At 37.6% G+C, this 20,840-nt stretch overlaps 1 protein-coding gene across 1 annotated transcript in view; it reads left to right on the top strand.

The window, feature by feature from the left end:
* Positions 1 to 12,455, top strand: part of LOC127161169 (NACHT, LRR and PYD domains-containing protein 3) — a 28,400-nt gene extending 15,945 nt beyond the window's left edge. The window contains exons 7-10 of the mRNA XM_051103815.1: positions 1,835 to 2,008; positions 4,159 to 4,332; positions 11,428 to 11,474; positions 11,594 to 12,455. Coding sequence (XP_050959772.1) covers positions 1,835 to 2,008; positions 4,159 to 4,332; positions 11,428 to 11,474; positions 11,594 to 12,141 — 943 coding nt within the window. The 3' untranslated portion in view covers positions 12,142 to 12,455. The remainder of the gene's footprint in view (positions 1 to 1,834; positions 2,009 to 4,158; positions 4,333 to 11,427; positions 11,475 to 11,593) is intronic.
* Positions 12,456 to 20,840: the final 8,385 nt, after the last annotated feature.

Below are 20,840 nucleotides of genomic sequence, written 5' to 3'. Positions count from 1 at the left end.
GCATAGTGCATATTAGCTTGGAGTGAATTTTATTTTAATTCAATTTTATCAGTTTTATTTCTGATAATAATGCAAAGAAACAAGCCAAATTGTCCGGTCATAATTTTTGGCCATGCTGTCATACAAAGAAATTATGAACACATCCAAAAACAAGAGAGGACCAACAAAATGATAATAACCGATTATATTGTAGTCAGTGTCAGTGTTGCCAATTTAGTGCTAAATGTGACTTCCTCACACTGAGACATTATTCAAAAGCACAGCAAAAAACAAAAAAACAAAACAAAAACAAATAAATAAATTCTTGGACAAACCGTATTTAGATATTTGTATTTATATAGATCAGTGAACTCACCATTATGACCACATCCTCATCAGCTACATTTAGCAACTGTTTGAACTACTTTCAATTGAAAGCAGTTAGCAACACTGACCTGTGTTTTTGTTTGTTTGTGTTTTTTTTGTGTTTTTTTTACTTTAATATTTTTATGTTTTAAGTGAAATGTGAGGTCATTAAAACCCTCCACATCACTTTTAACCATACTCAATGCCGGTCGTTTCTCATAAAGACTTTTTAGAATACATCCCAATCCATCACTCCAGATAATTAAGCTCTGAGTGCTGCTGGCCCCAAACTTGTCAAGTAAGAAGTTAGTTCATTTTGTGGCACATCATTAAAATGTGAAATGGTCTTGTAACACATTGTCATCCATTAATGCAGTGATACAAGTGTCAAACAGCCTGATCTCCTGATCAACTTTATGACTGTTTGGCCATCTGCCATGCACTTGTTGAGTTTATCCTCTTCACTGTTGTATGCTTGACTGTGTCAAGAATCTGTCTTAATAGCAAATGGGAGTTCAAGGTTCTCAAAGTACTATGCGCATACTTTATACTGAAGCTCCTTATTGGCAGCAAAGCTAACATGTAAATCTTCCAGATAATATAATATCTTTGTGGTCACTGGACATCTACTCAGGAAGATTATGAGAAGCTGGAGGATAACCTTGGACTTGTCAGCCATAATGAACATCTGGGCATTTAGAGATTGAGCCAGATTTGTGTCTTGAAGTGTCTCATGTACTCTTTCCACCAATGATGCTGGACGCCTGCTACACATCTGTGAATGAAAAATTCAAACAGAATGACAGTCAGAACAATGTTCACCCCAATGTTAAATGTAATTACATTTCTGAAAATTAAGGAAAAAGTATACAACTAGGCTGTGACACTGATGACTTTGACAGATCAGCAAAGAATAATTTCACATAATTTATTTTGTACAGAGATTAGTATTTGATTCCTACCTCCATTTCAATCCAACATGCTCTGTGTTATACTGTACTGCTGAAAACTATGCTATCCAGCATGTCCTACATATATTTCTTTCCTGCTGGTACCTTTTTTGTGAGGAAAGAAATATATCTTTATTTACGTGAGCCAGCCTGGTAAAACACCTGGTACCAATTTAGCAAGAAACTATTTATTTGGTGAAATAATGAAGCAAAAAATGCCTTCTACCTGTAGGCAGCATTATTACTGTCAATCACAATGGTGTCTTGATTAACAATGTTGTATTCTTGTACACGCTTCACAACATCTTTCCAAAACGCATCAGCATATAAGTAATCAAGCACTTTTTCTCTAAAACCAGTGACAGAAAGACTTAAATTTTCTTTGTTCATTGGAACTTGCTGCAGTGGGGTCCAGCCTTCCCTGCATTGCTGTAACAGGTGTTTTATGAAGAAATGAATAACTGAAACATACATTTCAAAACTAAAGGAAGGCCATTTATTTGTTTTCAATATAGTTGTTTGTTTTGTTCTTCAAACAGGCTATGTGGATGCAATGTCACTGCTCAGACTTGTGGGAGTTTATCATCAGTTTTACAATCCTCAAACACTGTCCTGAGAGAGCTGGACCTGAGTAACAATGACCTGAAGGATTCTGGAGTGAAGCTTCTCTCTGATGGACTGAAGAGTCCAAACTGTCAGCTGGAGATACTTAGGTAAATGGTTTCAGTAAAATAAATTCAGGAGCACCTTCTGATCAGTATTACGAGGTGATATTTGAAAGTGATTTACAGGGTTTTTTATGCCTTTTTTTTAATGTCATTTTTTCCCTAACTTTATTAAAAGTGTCACCTTTTATGTTAAATTCAAAGATGTATAAGCTTTATCAAAATTTCTAATTAAAACTATAGAATAAGAAGAATAAGTTACAGATCAAATGAAATCAGTGTTAAAGTGCTCCTATTATGCGTTTTCAAATATGTCCTTTCATGCAGTGTGTCATGTAGCTGTATGTGAACATAAACTATCTGCAAAGTTGTGAAGCCGACAGTGCACGATACATAAAGTTATTGTCTATCAAAAAAAGAGTCAACTCACATTTGCCTAAACGAGTTGTCAGGATTTCGAATATTTTTCTGTTACGGCCACGTCATGAAGTAACAGATTTGCATAATGTCCACCCACGTTCTACGTCGCAAACAACTTGCCCGGCCATACATTTCCATGGGGTTTACGTCACATGGAAATTTACACGTACATTATACGGAAGACGCTGTATCATACGCTGTGAGTAAAACTGTTTTATATTCACTTCCAAAAGATGATGAATCTACAAAGATTGTATTTTCTGGCAATTGTTCAAAATACGTAGTTGTGTATGTTATGTTGTGTAACAACCCTGCACGTCTTGCTAACCGGCTAAATCACACTTCTGTAGTTCTGTTAATCAGCTGTGGACCCACTGTAGTCTGACAATTTGTGATTGATGCAGCTTGACTGTCTGTCTGTCTCATTAGTTGGAGTAATGAAAAAGGATGGCGCATGAAGCGGCTTTCACACTGAATGCGGAAAGCGTTGTGCTATGAAACACGTTCATTTCAATGCCTTCCGCCCTGCGAGGACGGCTTGTTTCTGCCTCGACCAAAGCGGACCCGCAGCAGAGCGCACACACTGCCAACAAAGTTCAAATGAACTTTTGCCGCTGTGCTCTGAAGGGCTGCACTGAACCCAGCGAACCCAGTTCGGTGTGAAAGCTGCTATAATGCATTATACATTGCTGAAGTTTACAACATAGAGGTGTGCCTGGTTCGGTTACAAAAGCAAATTGCGAGCACTTTCCATGGTAGTCCGAGCTAACTTGTCGATCAGCCACTTCAGCCGTTTCATCGTCAGACTCTGGCTGGAATTGTTATGGTAAAATCGATGCCATCTTTTCTATGTATTGAGAAGTATCAGGGCTGTCAGTCAGTTATGGCAGTGGGTGTTTCGTTCTCCGACACGCTGTAGCTGTAGACCAATCATAAAGGACTGTTCCATCTGACCAATCACAGCAGTGAGGGCTCACGGAAAGGAGGGGTTCAGAGATTCTTTGAACTGCTTTGTACGAGTTGTTTAGTAATCATTTAGAAATGGGGTAAAATTAAATCTATTTTTGGAGAAAACTGAAGTGTTTTTTGACCTTGCATACATGTAAACCTGTTTTAGGAGTCTCATGAAACAATATTAGCAATCTTTAAAATGGCATAATAGGGGCACTTTAACAATTGCAAGGAAGAACACAAAGTATAGGTGTAGGTGTTTTTACAGATGTTTAATGGGGCTAAGTAGTAACAAAGTTACCTTAAACCCTAGTGTTAAGTGCCCAGCTCACCATCACTTAGCTGAGAGTGCTCTTTGTTTCTCTTATACGTGAGCAAGAGTGTCTTACATACCACATAGACCTGATATGCTACATGTAAATAATATGCATTGTTGCATTTTCTTGTCAGAATTACAGAGTTGTTTTGGAATTGTTCAGTTTTTTCAAGAACAAACAGTAGCTGGTTTCTTCAGTAGTGGTTGGAAATAATGCATAAAAGGCAATTTCACTCTCACCACATGACATCAAATAGATAAAAACAGAAAGTGATGTTAAGCAATGTTTTAAGTGATGTTTTTCAAGTAACACTGGTGACTCCACTGGACAGCCAATTCCATCATATAATTTAGAATGAGTAATTTATGATGGCATTTTTTTTTCATATACATTTACTTTTAACACTGACCTTACGACATGACCATATAGGAATAATTCATGGCTGAAATGGGTATAAATATGTGAAAGAGATTTATCTGATTGTCACATGGACTATTGGTGTGTTTTCAGATTGTCTGGCTGTATGGTGACAGAGAAAGGCTGTCATTATGTTTCTTTAGCTCTGATTTTAAACCCCTCACACCTGAGAGAGCTGGATCTGAGCTACAATCACCTCGGAGATTCAGGAGTCAAACTACTCACTGAAAAACTGTTGGATTCAACCTGCTCATTGGAGAAACTGAAGTATGTCTAGCAGGAAGATTTTAGATTGTTCTATTTTAACTCCTCAGTATCTATGTGCTATATATATAATAGGGCAATCAATTAATTAGATTTTAATGTAGTATTTTTTAGAAATCAAGGAATCGCAATTTTTAATAGAAATATTACCAAATGTTAGAATTACACATATTGACAGTATGCCAATGATAACAGTAATGAGAAAAGAATGATCCACGTGATTAACCGCTAATGCATGACATGCTCATATTGCTAGGTGCCATTCACACAGATTGCGCTTTTGTTTTGACAAAGATGTGACAAGGGCAGTGGAATAGGAAAATGTGCATGAAGGGGGTGAACTTCCTTTAACTTGAGCCACGCATTTTTAGAATGTCGTTTCATGCATGAGATGCTGCAAGAGACCTGAGTGCAACAGTCAAACGTATCCATGTTTACATAGAAAAAACAATGGAAAAGCAGTGTAATCGAATTTTTAAAAAAGCCTGTTAAGAACTACTACTACTATTTCATGTTTGCATCATGGTCACAGGCTGAAAGCTGTTGTTTATTGTTTTTACAGAACATTTATAGTTAATTTTCTACTTGTTCTATACCTTCTGTCCTTTTGAATTTGAATTTTCCTTGATTTTTGAGATTTTTCAAATAATTTTCCTCGTAATATTTTTAAACATAAGACAAGTTTGTGCAAGATGTACAGTCGTGGCCAAAAGTTTTGAGAATGACACAAATATTAGTTTTCACAAAGTTTGCTGCTAAACTGCTTTTAGATCTTTGTTTCAGTTATTTCTGTGATGTACTGTAATAGAATTACAAGCACTTTATACGTTTCAAAGGCTTTTATCGACAATTACATGACATTTATGCAAAGAGTCAGTATTTGCAGTGTTGGCCCTTCTTTTTCAGGACCTCTGCAATTCAACTGGGCATGCTCTCAATCAACTTCTGGGCCAAATCCTGACTGATAGCAACCCATTCTTTCATAATCACTTATTAGAGTTTGTCAGAATTGGTGGGTTTTTGTTTGTCCACCTGCCCCTTGAGGATTGACCACAAGTTCTCAATGGGAGTAAGGTCTGGGGAGTTTCCCAGGCCATGGACCCAAAATTTCAACGTTTTGGTCCCAGAGCCACTTAGTTATCACTTTTGCCTTATGGCACGGTGCTCCATCATGCTGGAAAATGCATTGTTCTTCACCAAACTGTTGTTGGATTGTTGGAGGAAGTTGCTGTTGGAGGGTGTTTTGGTACCATTCTTTATTCATGGCTGTGTTTTTGGGCAAAATTGTGAGTGAGCCCACTCCCTTGGATGAGAAGCAACCCCACACATGAATGGTCTCAGGATGCTTTACTGTTGGCATGACACAGGATTGATGATAGCGCTCACCTTTTCTTCTCCGGACAAGCCTTTTTCCAGATGCCCCAAACAATCGGAAAGAGGCTTCATCTGACAATATGACTTTGCCCCAGTCCTCAGCAGTCCATTCGCCATACTTTTTGCAGAAGATCAATCTGTCCCTGATGTTTTTTTTTGGAGAGAAGTGGCTTCTTTGCTGCCCTTCTTGACACCAGGCCATCTTCCAAAAGTCTTCGCCTCACTGTGTGTGCAGATGCGCTCACACCTGCCTGCTGCCATTCCTGAGCAAGCTCTGCACTGGTGGCACTCCGATCCCGCAGCTGAATCCTCTTTAGGAGACGATCCTGGCGCTGGACTTTCTTGGACGCCCTGAAGCCTTCTTAACAAGAATTGAACCTCTTTCCTTGAAGTTCTTGATGATAAATTGTTGATTTAGGTGCAATCTTAGTAGCCACAATATCCTTGCCTGTGAAGTAATTTTTATGCAATGCAATGATGGCTGCACGCATTTCTTTGCAGGTCACCATGGTTAACAATGGAAGAACAATGAATTCAAGCATCACCCTCCTTTTAATGTCAAGTCTGCTATTCTAACCCAATCAGCCTGACATAATGATCTCCAGCCTTCTGCTCGTCAACATTCTTACCTGAGTTAACAAGACGATTACTGAAATGATCTCAGCAGGTCCTTTAATGACAGCAATGAAATGCAGTGGAAAGTTTTTTTCGGGATTAAGTTAATTTTCATCACAAAGAAGGACTATGCAATTCATCTGATCAGTCTTCATAACATTCTGGAGTATATGCAGATTGCTATTATAAAAACTTAAGCAGCAACTTTTCCAATTTCCAATATTTATGTAATTCTCAAAACTTTTGGCCATGACTGTAGTTGTAGTTAACATGCATCTTTTCTGCAAATCTATTTAACAAGTGATTTGTTTAACATTTACGTCATGTTAACAACTTCATGTTATTGAATAATGTTGTAATTACATCTTTAAGATGATTAGTTCAAAATCATAAAAAAATCAAGAAAAGAAATTAAATAAAAAATAATATAAGTATATGTTTTTTGCCATATCACCAAGCCCTGCTACATAGTATATATAGTTGCACAGTACTGTGCACAAGTCTTAGGCCATTAGTATTTTCACCAGCTAAAAATGGTTTAATGTGTTATTTCTATTTTTTGCTGTAGTGTGTCAGTAGGAAATATCAGTTTACATTTTCAAACATTTATTTTGCCATTAATTGTAATAATCCAATGAAATTTTTGTTTGCACAAGGAGTCTGCTCTCATTATCATCCAGTCTGTCTGGAATGACATGAAGAAAGAGAAAAAACTAAGACAATCAAGAAGAACTGTGGCAACGTCTCCAAAATGCATTTAAGGGCAAAAGTTGCTTTAAACTGGTCACACCAAATGTTCACTTAATTTATTGATCAAATCTATATATGATATTATTTTTGACAGCATCCACATTTGACAAAATTTTCCAAAAGCTTTTAACATTGCTGTAGCTTTGTAGGTAGGTTTCTTGAAGCATTTCTGAGACTTTGCCACAGTTTTGTGGATTTAGTCTGTCTCAGTTTTTGTGTTTCTTCATGTCATCCCAGACTGACTGGATGATGATGGTATCATATCTCTCGCTTTTAAGCTAATGACGGCATTTCAAGAGGATTCTTCTATATTTAATTGTACAATTTAATGTTTGGTAACTTTATTCAATTGCTGCGTATTTACGACTTGCTGAAGGACAAGTAGCAAAATATGGCATTATAATGGGTTTACATGGAGGTGAAGATTGATTTAGGTTCACTTAAATGAGAAGTTGTTATTTTTAACAGTCTAATAAATGTTAAAATTGATAGCTCTCAGTTATGTAAGTAATAATTGATGACAGAGCATTAAATTATTAGAAAAATAATGCACACCCACTTTGAGTGTGCATTATATTTCTAATAATTCAATGGACCAAAGTCAATTACTCCACTTAAACTACGGTTACCACACATGGAAAAGTTCGTTTATTTCAGTAATTCAACTCAAATTGTGAAACTTGTGTATTAAATAAAATTAGTGCACACAGACTGAAGTTGTTTAAGTCTTTGGTTCTTTTAATTGTGATGATTTTGGCTCACATTTAACAAAAACCCACCAATACACTATCTTAACAAATTAGAATATGGTGACATGCCAATCAGCTAATCAACTCAAAACACCTGCAAAGGTTTCCTGAGCCTTCAAAATGGTATCTCAGTTTTGTTCACTAGGCTACACAATCATGGGGAAGACTGCTGTCCAGAAGACAATCATTGGCACCCTTCACAAGGAGGGTAAGACACAAACATTCATTGCCAAAGAAGCTGGCTGTTCACATAGTGCTGAATCCAAGCATGTTAACAGAAAGTTGAGTGGAAAGAAATGGAGTGTTGCCCAGTGGTCCAAAGTCCTCTTTTCAGATGAGAGCAAGTTTTGTATTCCATTTGGAAACCAAGGTCCTAGAGTCTGGAGGAAGGGTGGAGAAGCTCATAGCCCAAGTTGCTTGAAGTCCAGTGTTAAGTTTCCACAGCCTGTGATGATTTGAGGTGCAGTGTCATCTGCTGGTGTTGGTCCACTGTGTTTTTTGAAAAACAAAGTCAGTGCACCCGTTTACCAAGAAATGTTAGAGCACTTCATGCTTCCTTCTGCTTTTTAAAGATGCTGATTTCATTTTCCTGCAGGTTTTGGCACCTGCCCACACTGTCAAAAGCACCAAAAGTTGGTTAAATGACCATGGTGTTGGTGTGCGTGACCAGCCAGCAAACTCACCAGACCTGAACCCCATACAGAATCTATGAGAGGAAAATGAGAAACAAGAGACCAAAAAATGCAGATGAGATGAAGACCACTGTCAAAAAAACCTGGGCTTCCATACCACCTCAGCAGTGCCACAGACTGATCACCTCCATGCCACGCCAAATTGAGGCAGTAATTAAAGCAAAAGGAGCCCCTACCAAGTATTGAGTACATATACAGTAAATAAACATAGTTTCCAGAAAGCCAACAGTTCACTAAAAATGTTTTTTTTTTTTTAATTGGTCTTATGAAGTATTCTAATTTGTTAGGATAGTGAATTGGTGGATTTTTGTTAAATGTGAACCAAAATCATCACAATTAAAAGATCCAAAGACTTAAGCTGCTTCTCCACTGTCGGGGCAAACGGTTCTTAGGTCAAGTATGGTTCCAGTTGTGTTTCTACCTGAGCCTGGTACGGCACGGCACGATTACAAACCGTTCTCGGCCCAGAATTCTCGGCACGGTTAGACAACCGTGCTGAAACGTGCTGATAGAGTGTGTGTCCTAAGCAGAAGCGTGCCATTTGATCAAACAGCCAAGTAAACAGTTACGCTGCGTTCATAGCTCATGCATTAATACTGTAAATAAATGTGGTATTTTTTAGAAAGGTTTTACCTTATGTGTCCGTCTCCGTTGGCATGCATATCCCCTCAGCATTTGTTGGTAACATGATACCTGTCATCACTTTCTGTTTATTCTAGTTTTTTTGCGCCAAAAGTTGTGTCCTTTTTTCTGTTATTTAACAAAGTAAATATCAGATTCAAAAAGGAGTCCCAAAAACAGAAATATCTGATCATTGTCCATATGGCTGTTTACATTAGAATTGCGTTACCAAGGCAACGACTGACGCATTTGTATTTACATTCCAAAGAGATCCGTTATCAGCACCACAGTGGAAAATAAAACCGCACCCGTGCTGACTGGCCCGGATCGGAACGGAATGGTTAAGCAAAGAGAACGGTTCGGCCCGAAGGTGGAAAAGTAGTTTTAAACTACTTTAGTCTGTGTACATTGAATTTAATACACAAGTTTCACAATTTGAGTTCAATTACTGAAATAAATGAACTTTTCCATGACATTCTAATTTACTGAGCCATTTCCAGTTTGCACAAACAATTCTATAACTTTTCTGTACAACATCTGTGTATCATCATTTCCAGTAGTACCAAATTCTCTTTCTTTTTCAGTAAGTTTTGAATGTAGTTCATTAGATACTGCAGTTTCCTCCATTTTCTGAGTCCATACCTCTTACTAAAACAGTTTCTATTCTAGGCGTCTCGTCGCAAGTAACCACTTCTGTCTCTCTATGGGATTCACCCTGTACAACTGCATTCTGTAAATCCACACTAGCATTACTTGTGCTTGAAAAATAACCATCATCCCCTTTCTCAGTGACTCCCTTTTCTGTGCAACTGCAAATTGAATGTCCTGTTTTTCCACAGCACTTTGTTTTAGCAGTTGTCACAAAAATGACGTAATAAAAATAATCAACTATAAAACTACGTGAAAGATCCAATACCTTATCATCCTGAACTATCATGTATACAAATCTTCTAAAAGAAACAATGTTTCAAACAAGAGAAGTCACGCTAATCGGGTTTCCACGCTAACCAGTTTCCACGCTAACCATAAAGTGATAGAGCTTTTGTTATTATCTCGTCACTGAGAAAAGGGGGCACATTAGACAAAAGACAGAAATCGTTCACTTACCCCGCACACGCTCAAACCACTCAGTCCACTCGTGCTAAACACCCTCACCAGAAACGAGAGAGACAGTGTATGTATTAATAACCAAAGTTATTGCCGTGTTTCTTTTTTTGACAGTGCAGCTGTGGCTTTAATTGCTTCAAAACAATGATGTTACAAACTCCTTGCTGAGAAAGATAATGTAGCTATTTTATTGATAAAACTGCGGGATAGTGTTGAAGTTTCTTTGTGTGTGAATGAGTGTGTGTATGTGTGAGCTACAGTGAGGACACGGTGAACATGATTTCACCAAGTACAACATGTTCCTAGATCAATATTCCAATCATCCAAACAGAATTAAGGGATAACTTTTCAAGATGTTGATCCAGGAACACGTCTTACTTGCCAAAATCCGTGAGGACACTGATTAGTTTGGTCGCCGTGATTTTGCCAAGTAAGACATGTTCCACATCAACATTCATGTCCAAAAATATAGGCTTAACCCAATCCCCTAAACCTAACCCTACCAACAATTTATTCCTAAAATCAGAGGGAAATGATAGCTGATTAACAAGGGTGTAAAACCACGTAACCTCTGTCATAAGCCTAAAACTACCATTTCCTAAAAAGTTATCCCTTAATTCTGATTGGTCGATTGGAATGTTGACATGGATGTTGATCCAGGAACATGTTGTACTTGGTGAAATCACATTCACTTATTAGTTTAGAACACTTCTCATTTTAATTTTTTAAAGGTGTGTTGATTTGTGCAATGATCACCTACCAGCAATGTGAAGATGATTTTATTAATATATGAGCTCAACTGTTTGCTCTGCCTGTAGTCAGCGATGATCTTACAGTATGCAGTGTTTCATAAACAGCGGTTTCACTCAATTCTGACGAGGTGAAATTCAGTGCAGTCCCGATACACAGCCCTACTAGCAACCACCTTTGGCAACCATGTTGCAACAGCCTAGCAACCACCCCAGGCACCTTAGCAACTGCATAGCAACAATATAGAAACTACCCAGAACACCCTAGCCACTAAATAACAAAAGCCTAGCAACCACCCCAAATACCTTAGCACCTGCATAGCAACCTCCCAAGTACCCAGGCAACTAAATAGCAACTACCTAGCAACCACCCTGAGTACCTTGGCAACTACATAGCAAAAGTTTTTTGACTGTCTGAACATGTCTGTGTGTGTTTTCTAGTGTGGATCATGGAGGAGAATCCAGGATTACAGCAGGACTGAAGAAATGTACGTCTACAAACAAACAAACACACACACACACACACACACACACACACACACACACACAGCTGTAGTGATTGTTGTGATTGTTGGTGTGTTATAAATGTCTCCGTTCTTGTGTTCAGGGGCCTGTTTTCTCACACTGGATCCAAACACAGCAAACAATTATCTCATTCTGTCTGAGGAGAACAGAAAGGTGACATTTGTGAACAAGAATCAGTCGTATCCTGATCATCCAGACAGATTTAATCATGTGTGTCAGGTGTTGTGTAGAGAGAGTGTGTGTGGACGCTGTTACTGGGAGATTGAGTGGAGTGGACGAGACGTATGTATATCAGTGTCATATAAGGTCATCAGCAGGAAGGGAGGTGTTGAATGTGTGTTTGGATGTAATGATCAGTCCTGGAGTTTGATCTGCTCCTCTGACAGATACTCATTCAGACACAGTGACATACAGACTAGTCTCCATGTGAAACCCATCAGGTGTTATAGAATAGGACTGTCTGATAATTTCGGTAGAATAGGAGTGTATGTGGATGAGAGTGCAGGAACTCTGTCCTTCTACAGCGTCTCTGACACAATGAGTCTCATCCACACAGTCCAGACCACATTCACTCAGCCACTCTATGCTGGGTTTGCTGTTTATCCTGGATCATCAGTGAAACTGTGTTAATAAATCAGAACAGACTGATGAGAGATTGTGCCCATAAAGCTTTGAACTGCATGATGAATCAGTAAGAGTGAGATGTTATTGAGTCTCTTCATGACATTAATACTGCAGCTCAACTTCTGTAACACAATAAATGTGTCAGAAATCCTCATATAGACAGTAAGATCAGTGTGTGCGTATCTATTTCATTGTTGTCTCATCATTCGCTTTATTACTGTCAAAATGCAAAAAAATGTCACAAACATGATTGATAAGAACATGTAATTAATTTCTCTATTGTTTTTGTGCAGAAATAATAAAACACAATGACAAATCAACTTGAGATCAGATTTTAATTGATGTTTGTATCATGAATATAGTCAATTCCTCACAAGACTGAAATGAGTTTCTGACAAAATATGACATTAAGCACAGCATTTAATCAAATACATTGTAACTACAGTACAGCTGTATTAAGTTATTATGTGATCTGTTATTATGGGATCTGTTACGAGTCCCGGACAGATTAAAACTACCTGAATTATCAGGAAAAATAAAAGCACACAGGGACTTCAGAGTCTTTCCACAGGTGCAGCTTGGTAGTGTCTGAGGTAAACACAACGTGCATCACCATGTTAACCCACAGCTCGGTATTCTCTAGTGGCTAGAGCTGTATTGTTTAAAACTCAATCTTTAGTAGTAATAATTAGTAAGTAATTCAATATACGATACACTTTTCACATCATATATATATAAATAAATACATTAATAAATAAATATTAATGACAAAACAAATATTGCAACTGTGAATACACAATGGTGTGTCACATACTCCCAACAAAGAAAAGATGGCTTCTGCCAGCATATTCTTCATCATAACACCTCTTTTATTCTTAATGTTCTAGTACTGTATTGTCCTTGGAGGTACCCAAAATGGAAATGTGACTTGTGGCGTAAGGACAGAATAAGGTGTACTAACGTAGGGTGTAATGTGGTAAGGTGTAGTGTCGTAAGATGATAACTCCCAATGTGGTGTCTGACTCAGCTCGTAAGTCTCTAAACTATTTACTGTTGGATATAACTAAATTGCTGGCTGACCTAGCATTTCAGAAATTAACCTTGGTGTAGGTCTTCTATCATGTGTGGATCTTCAGACTTGGCTTGTTTGGTCAGTTTCATCTGAACTCAAGGTAGGTATTTTGAAAATTTGAACCTTCATCTATCTGAGTGCATTCTCCTTCAACCTGTTCATCTTCTTCAGATCGTCCTGCCAGCTTTTCTGCCCATCACTTGTCTTTCACATGTAACTTCATTCTCATCAGGAAGATTACAGGTAAGTAGGTGGATCTCTTAAGAGTCCGTTTTCTTGGACTTTCTCTTTTAGGATTTTCACAGGATCAGTGTCGCAGCAGATCACAGGTAGGTTTCTGGTTGTCTTTAGGTTGTGCTCCCAATATGATCTAAATACTCTGTTATGAGGCTGAAGAACAACTCTTTTGGACTTCCTGTCATAGTACAGTTTTCCTCAGGCACTTCAGTTCTTAATGTTCTCTGAAGCAATTTCATAATCTTCTGCTATTTGCTTTGCCCACTGTTTGGCATACCCTCTTGGATCATCACTTTTCTCTCCATTGGTCACTTTGATCATAAGATCAAGGAGTAATCGTGGGTGTCGTCCATAGAGTAGGTAAAATAGTGAGTATCCTGTGGCTTCATGTTGTACGTACGCAGAATCTGTTGTAGATTTTCCTTCCATTTTTCCTTTTCTTTCTCTGCCAGTATTCTCATAATCTGGAGCAGTTTTCTGTTAAACCTCTCAGCAGAATTGCCCTGAGGGTGATATGGAGAAGTTCTTGAATGGCTCATTCCTGACAGTTAGTGCAAGGTTTTGAAGAGGTCATTCTCAAATTCCCAACCCTGGTCATGATGTAGCTTAGTTAGGAATACAAACCAGGGAATTAAGTCATTGAAGATTCTTTCTGCTGCTGTTCTTCCAGACTTAAAGAATCTGTCTCTGGCAAGGTGTACTACTCTCTCCTCTTCCACATGGCCCATGTCATCATGTGAGTGCTGGAATACTATCTGGTTGTATTGAGCTGGTAGGACGAATTGACATCGTTGCTCAGTTTTTTTTTGTACAATAATCCATCCAGGTGTAGTCTGACTATTCGTGCATTAGTTTCTTTACAGGTCCAATTGCTCTGTGCCTCATGTCATGATCCTTGCATTGGGCTCTTTCATCCTAATGATCTCACCAATAGCTGGGTCTAGTCTCTGGGCTTTCCGCAGCTCATCATGACTTCACCAGTATGACCCAAGCAACATCTATTTCTTCGGCTGTCCTAGTGTCCTCCCATGTGGTTTTGACAATCTGACTAGACAGCTCTTCTATGCACTCTGTGATGTATTGGCTGATGTCTCTCTTTCACACACACTTTAACTGCCTTGTCTTTAGCCTAAGTTTTGAGGCTTTCATGTTCTCACAGAGTAGATGAAAGTTTACAAATAAATACTTTAGTACAGAGAGAGCTTCAGCTTGTTGTTTCATCATATTGTCTCAGTTTGACAGTGTCAGTGTGCAAGATATATATAACTAAAATATAAGTTTTGGTTTGCTGTTCCATCAAATGTAATAATGTAAATACTCTTAATGTGTTCTTTCTTGTATGTCATGAAGGTCAGGTTTAACAGGAACAGCATAAGTGTTACTTTGGGTCCCTTTTTAGAAAATAAAACCATTTCAAAATAAAGGTCATGTTTGTCATCTTTTCCCTTTTTTAATAGCTGGCCATCTACAAGTGTGACTTTGTGCAATTTTGTTTTACGAAATAAAAGCATTTAAAATAAAAAATCCTGATTAAACATTAAAGCACACTAATATATATAATAATTTATCTCATAATGTGAAAATTATTCATACTTTTTTTTTTTTTTTTTTTTTTTTTTTACACTCAAAAAATGAGGTGCCTATTCTCAGATAAATGAGGCTTACGATTAATCTGATGCAAATAGGAACACAAAACCAGTCCTAAATGAAAGAAAACAAAGTTGACAAAAAGATTGAATCCAACATTTGGTGATAATATAGCATAATGAGAGATCTATAAGCACAGAATGTGTGACTTTTGCAATTTTTTTTTTTTTTTTTTTACAAAATTAGATCATTTAAAAGCAAACTTCCTGGTTAAACAGTAAATCACACAAGTGTGATAAACAGTGCAAATTTTCACAATTTTTTTTTCTCTTATTGTGAAAATAATTCATAAAAAAAAAATTTTTTTCACTCAAAAACAGGGTAAATATACATCATGAGAGTTTCATAAGCAGTTGTTTGGAACACCACAAGTATGACTAGTTGAAATAAAACCCACAAAAAAAGTTACTCCTCATATTGATGAGGAGTAAAGTCATGTCTTGTATTGTAATTACAGTTAACAGTTAAGAAAGAATATCTGGCAACAACAAATAAGGATAAAATCATATCTCTCAGACTTTAACTTGACATTCTTACAGTCTTTCACAGGGTGTGCCTGTGTCTGTGCTGTTACACCCCTTATGTTTTATTTGTCTTTGTTCTGTTTTTGGGAAGTGTTGTATGTGTGTTTCTGTGCAGGATGACGTCTGATTGGTTCCTGTCCTCTAACTCATGCCATGCCCTGACTTCACCCTAGATGGGCGTAACAGTGTGCACATGTAAGAAAAGTCATGCAACAAAAGCAACAATGCATCTCACATTATTTATTTATTTATTTATTTTAAAATTAATTAACTTATTTATTTACGCATTTATTTTTCTACAGTACTCTTTAAACATATTGTAAATATTGTAAATGCTCTTTGCCCTGAGCGCTGGAATGTTCTTTTTTTAATGTTTGTGTGATTACTGTCCAAATGGCAGCATCTTGTGATCAGAATATCTGCTTACAGCATGATTTTAGCTGCATTTTACATTGCATGGATATTACAGCAAATACTTCAGTTCAGCTGCACAAGGGATTGATTTTCAATTTTGGGGATAAAACATGAAATATTTCATTTTTATATTTTATGAACATCACATTTATTTTGATCAGCCCTTTTGCTTAAATAAAAATACCTGAGATTTAGATTTATTGTATATACATATATTATGTGTATACACATTTATATGGTAGAAAACATGAATCCTCTTAATGTTTGTTTGTTACTGAATGATAACACATCTACACACCTCTTAAAATACGTTTATAATAAGACTTATGTATGATTTATTTACTCACACTGAATGTTTAAATTAAGACACTAACACAAGAATAGTGTAGTTTCATGTCAGTTTATGTCAGGCAATATTAATGTGATTGTAGAATAGCAAAGTTTTTGCTGAGTTCCTTACTATTTTGTACGTGTTTGGATCTACTCTTTTAATGTGAATAAGGTTTATAGCAGGTGTAAACAGTGATTAACAACAATCTAAAGGTTGGGGTCCGGTGGGGTTGCTAAAAAATGTTTATGCTCTCTTGACTGGAGAGAATACAACCCGCACCTCTTTTGTCAGAAGTCTGACTGATCAATTTTGCCTTCTCAGATTATTACAACTTGACTAAAATAAAATATCTATAGATATAGAACAGTTCAAGTATAAAATAATGTTAGTTTAAATGTTAAACTTAGATAAATGTGCGCATTTGTGTGGAGAGAAGCTAAAGCCGCTTTGCCACATTTTTTTCAGTGGAAACCATTTTAAATATTCCATCATTTTTGCTGATAAAAGTAAGAATAATACATCATTCCAAACTGTAAAGGGTTTACTTTTATTTGTGTGCACTCACAATATCAACAAAACATTGCAAACGCTTCTGTAAAATAATGAAAACAAACGTGGTCTCAACAGGAGCTCTTCACAAAAATTAACCGAATACATACCTCACGGACATGACACATATATCTGTTACATCCACGCCAGGCTCCACCCTCAATACAACGCAACGCTCTCATTCACCCGAGTTCTGATCATCAGCACCTGTCAGCCATCAACTCTTCAATCAAGCACCACATAAAAGCACACACCACTCTGCATTCACTGTCCAAGCTCGACTATTCGAAGTGGACTCTCTGATCTCTGCATATTACCTGTTATACTTACCTGTTTGCACTTACCTGTGTTCTCCTTGTTGGTTCCTCGTTCTCCTTCAGATTCCCAGCGATCGCCTTCCTTGTGTCGTCCTGTGATTTGTGGTGTGTGATTGTGGTGTTCGTCATTGGCTTCGTCTTCATCGGCTTATCTGTGGATACAACGGAAATAAGTACTGGTTACATTCTCAAACAACTCTCTCAAACTCTCTCAAGATTGTCTACTTACCTATTCTGCTAATCCTGTCAGCTGAACTCATTTTCAATAAACTGTTATTGCATACTTACCATCTGTGTCCCGTCCGCTTCGTAACAATATCTATAGAAAGCTTTAAATTATAACTTAACGAAATAAAGCAAATTGAAAACAAAAACGCTTTCATTATGTAATCTGTAAAGATGCTTTTCTCTCTAACGGCGCATCCAAAGAGGAGATGGCGAGTCAGGATCGGCAACTTCATCCTTGCAACACTGACTCAGAAAACACTAGTTTATTAATGAATAATTAAAAAGTCTCCTTACCATTTCCCTCTGACACATTTATGTTAATAAGCTTTGCCGGTGCTTTGCGGCAAGCTTTAGCCTATTGCGTGCACTTGAACGTGGAACTGTTCCAGCAAAAGTGAAGTCTCGTGTTGTTTCAACCAGCGCATATTTTTTTCATCACCATATATGGTGGATGTCTAAAATATAAAAATAAGAAGAAGCTTAAAACTGGCCCGAAGACTGTCCCGCGGCTTGACTATGAACTATGAAGTTTTTTGGTGTTCAGTATTTACATTTTTTCATGATAAAACATTCTCACAGAATCAAATGCTTAAATTTACAGTTACAAAACTATCACACTCAGAAAAGGGAATCATTTTGGGGAACATTTTACTTTGCGAATATCTTCTGCAGTGATGCAAGTGTTGCAAATGTTCATTTTAGGCTTAACTATTTCTTTGGTTGAAAGAAATGTTATATATTACAACATATTTTGTTACATTACACATTTATTTGTGGACTGGAACTGACGTCTGACAATCGTCTTTTGTAGTGTTGACTGCCACAATCACACGTTGGTGGGCAGAGTTAGTGTAAATAGCCTTTGCCAACAAGGCAGGCTGTTTGCACTTAGTGTAAATAGACACTGAAGAAATGAATACAGGATTGGGACAACATGAGAGTGAATAAATAATAGGATCATCTGAGATGCGGCTAGCCTTGTCTGAAATTTAGGCGAGAGTAGGTGGCTGCAGTGAGAGGACGAGTGAAATAAATGCAGTAAAGATGTGCAGTTCTGACCTCTCAAAGTGGAACAGATGTCTACAAGATCAAAGGTGGTCAAACATCTAATCTGAATTTTTTTTTCTTATGTGCAAATAACGATACCACAGTGGTGGAGACAGAAAATAGTTGGTGGGTGGGCCTGAATAATTCACATAATTCACACAGAATTAGCATCCATTATGAACAGCTGATATGTACAGAGAGACATCTGATAACCAAACTACATCAGAATTCGTGAACAGAAAAATAAAGTGATCTAGGCCAATACAATGCATGTTTTTTACGAACAATACATTTAGCTCGAAAGACCACCTCCCGAGTACAAATCATTTCTGAGGGGTCTGAGATTGGTTGGAGTGTTAAATGGTGAAAGGTTCCTTTAATGCAGTAATACATAACTACACTGATAATAAAATTCCATATAGATTTCATATTTATGCTAAAATACTACGGTGCAGTTAGTGTTATTACAGTAAATCCATGGAAAAGCATTCAAACTGGATGGTCCATGACCCTAGTGTGAATTTTCATATGGACTTTAAGGTTTCCTTGTTGGTCGAAACTTTTTCCACAATAAAGGCAGGTATAAGGCCTCTCTCCAGTGTGAGTTCACATGTGCCTGTTAGTGCTTCCTTTATGATTGAATCTTCATCCACTATGATGGCAGATGAAGGGATTTTCTCCATTGTGTATTCTCATGTAGACTATGAGGTTTCCAAGTTGACAGAAACTTTTTCCACACTGACAGCAGGTGTAAGGCTTTTCTCCAGTGTGAATTCTCGTGTGCCTTTCAATATCTATTTTACGAGTGAAGCTTTTTCTACACAGTTGGCAGGAAAACTCGTTTTGGTTTGATAGAGTTTTGGGTATATGTAGCCACGCTCCTTTTGTAAATGACCCCGTTATAGCTAACCAAAGGACAAAATTCAACATTTTTTTGATAATTATTGATCTAGAGAGTCCAGAGAATATTACTGCAGTGGTTTGATCGAGATTAAGCAAAAAACCTAGGACTAGTTCGCAAAAGTAGGTTAACATATTTGTGAATATTTAATGAATGATTTGATTGACAGCAATGGTTCTTGAGGCAAAGTTTTTTCATCATGAGGAGATCTATCAAATGATATGCATATTGTGTGGATTTGTGAAACACAACGTGATTACAGAGCCATAAAACTCATTAGCGCCAACTAGTGGCCGATTTGTTTCAAAATTCTTACAGACCTTTACGGCCATGAGTCGAATATGCCCAGTGAGTTTCGTTCCGATCGGCCTTAGTTAACCTTGTCTAATGGGTGCTCAAAATTCATTGGCCGATGGCGGCCATGTTTTTTGAGATATGCCAATGTCCTTATAGACCCTTATGGCACATTGGACAGAGACAATGCATACCAGTTTTCAGGTCGATCGGACCAACGATTGTATAGTAATTTTTACGTTTTTTCAGGCTTACAGCGCCACCAAGTGGCAGAGATGTGCATTTTTTTTTTAAATTTGACCAAAGATTGAGCTTATACACATGTGTACTGAGTTTGGTGATATCTCATTTGGTTCATGAGTTATAGCCATTTTAGTAAAAAAAAAGGCCCCCGACCTTACAAACTTTTTGGGACCCTTTCGCAATGAGGAGTCAAAATTTAAGATTTTTTTGATAATTATTGATATTCACTGTCCAGAGAACATTTCTGCAGTGGTTTGGTTCCGATCGGGCGAAAAACCTAGGACTAATTCGCAAAAATAGGTTTTGAATTTACTTCAAAATGGCGGAAAAACCGGGCCCCGTAGAGCGAATCTGATTTTTTAGGCTTTTTATCGCCTTGACCCAAGGATTCCAGAAATTTAATGTTTTTGAGTCTATGACAAAGGGTCTAGGAGCTATGAGCATTTTTGCATTTTTGATCACTGTAGCGCCACCTATAGGCCGATTGGGCCGGTTCTTTGCGCCTGAGTAGCGAGGGTGACTACTACCTTCTGACCAAGTTTCAGCTCTCTAGGCCTTACGGTTTGGGCTGCACGATCAGTTCTAGGGAAGAATTATAATAAAAAAAAATCCTAACAATTACAATAGGATTTCAGTGCTACGCACTCGAACCCCTAACAACAGTTTAATGGCACAAGACAACAGGTATCAATACATTTAGGGTATGTCTATAGAACAACTTTTTCAACTAAAAAACAAAAAGGAAAAACTGCAGGCATGGGCATGCCGAAAGGTTCAGGCATGTTTAAATGTAGGGGCATGGAGAAATGTCTTTATGATTGGTGAGCAAAGCTGTCTGTCAGGGTGTGGGAGAAGGTTAAAGGCTAGTTTCTGTTATACCGATTTACTTTTGGGCATGCCC

The sequence above is a fragment of the Labeo rohita genome, unplaced genomic scaffold (genome assembly GCF_022985175.1).
Source record: "Labeo rohita strain BAU-BD-2019 unplaced genomic scaffold, IGBB_LRoh.1.0 scaffold_57, whole genome shotgun sequence".
Classification (NCBI taxonomy): domain Eukaryota; kingdom Metazoa; phylum Chordata; class Actinopteri; order Cypriniformes; family Cyprinidae; genus Labeo; species Labeo rohita.
Note: the sequence above shows the minus strand (reverse complement) of the source record. Positions and strands in the feature narration are given on the sequence as shown.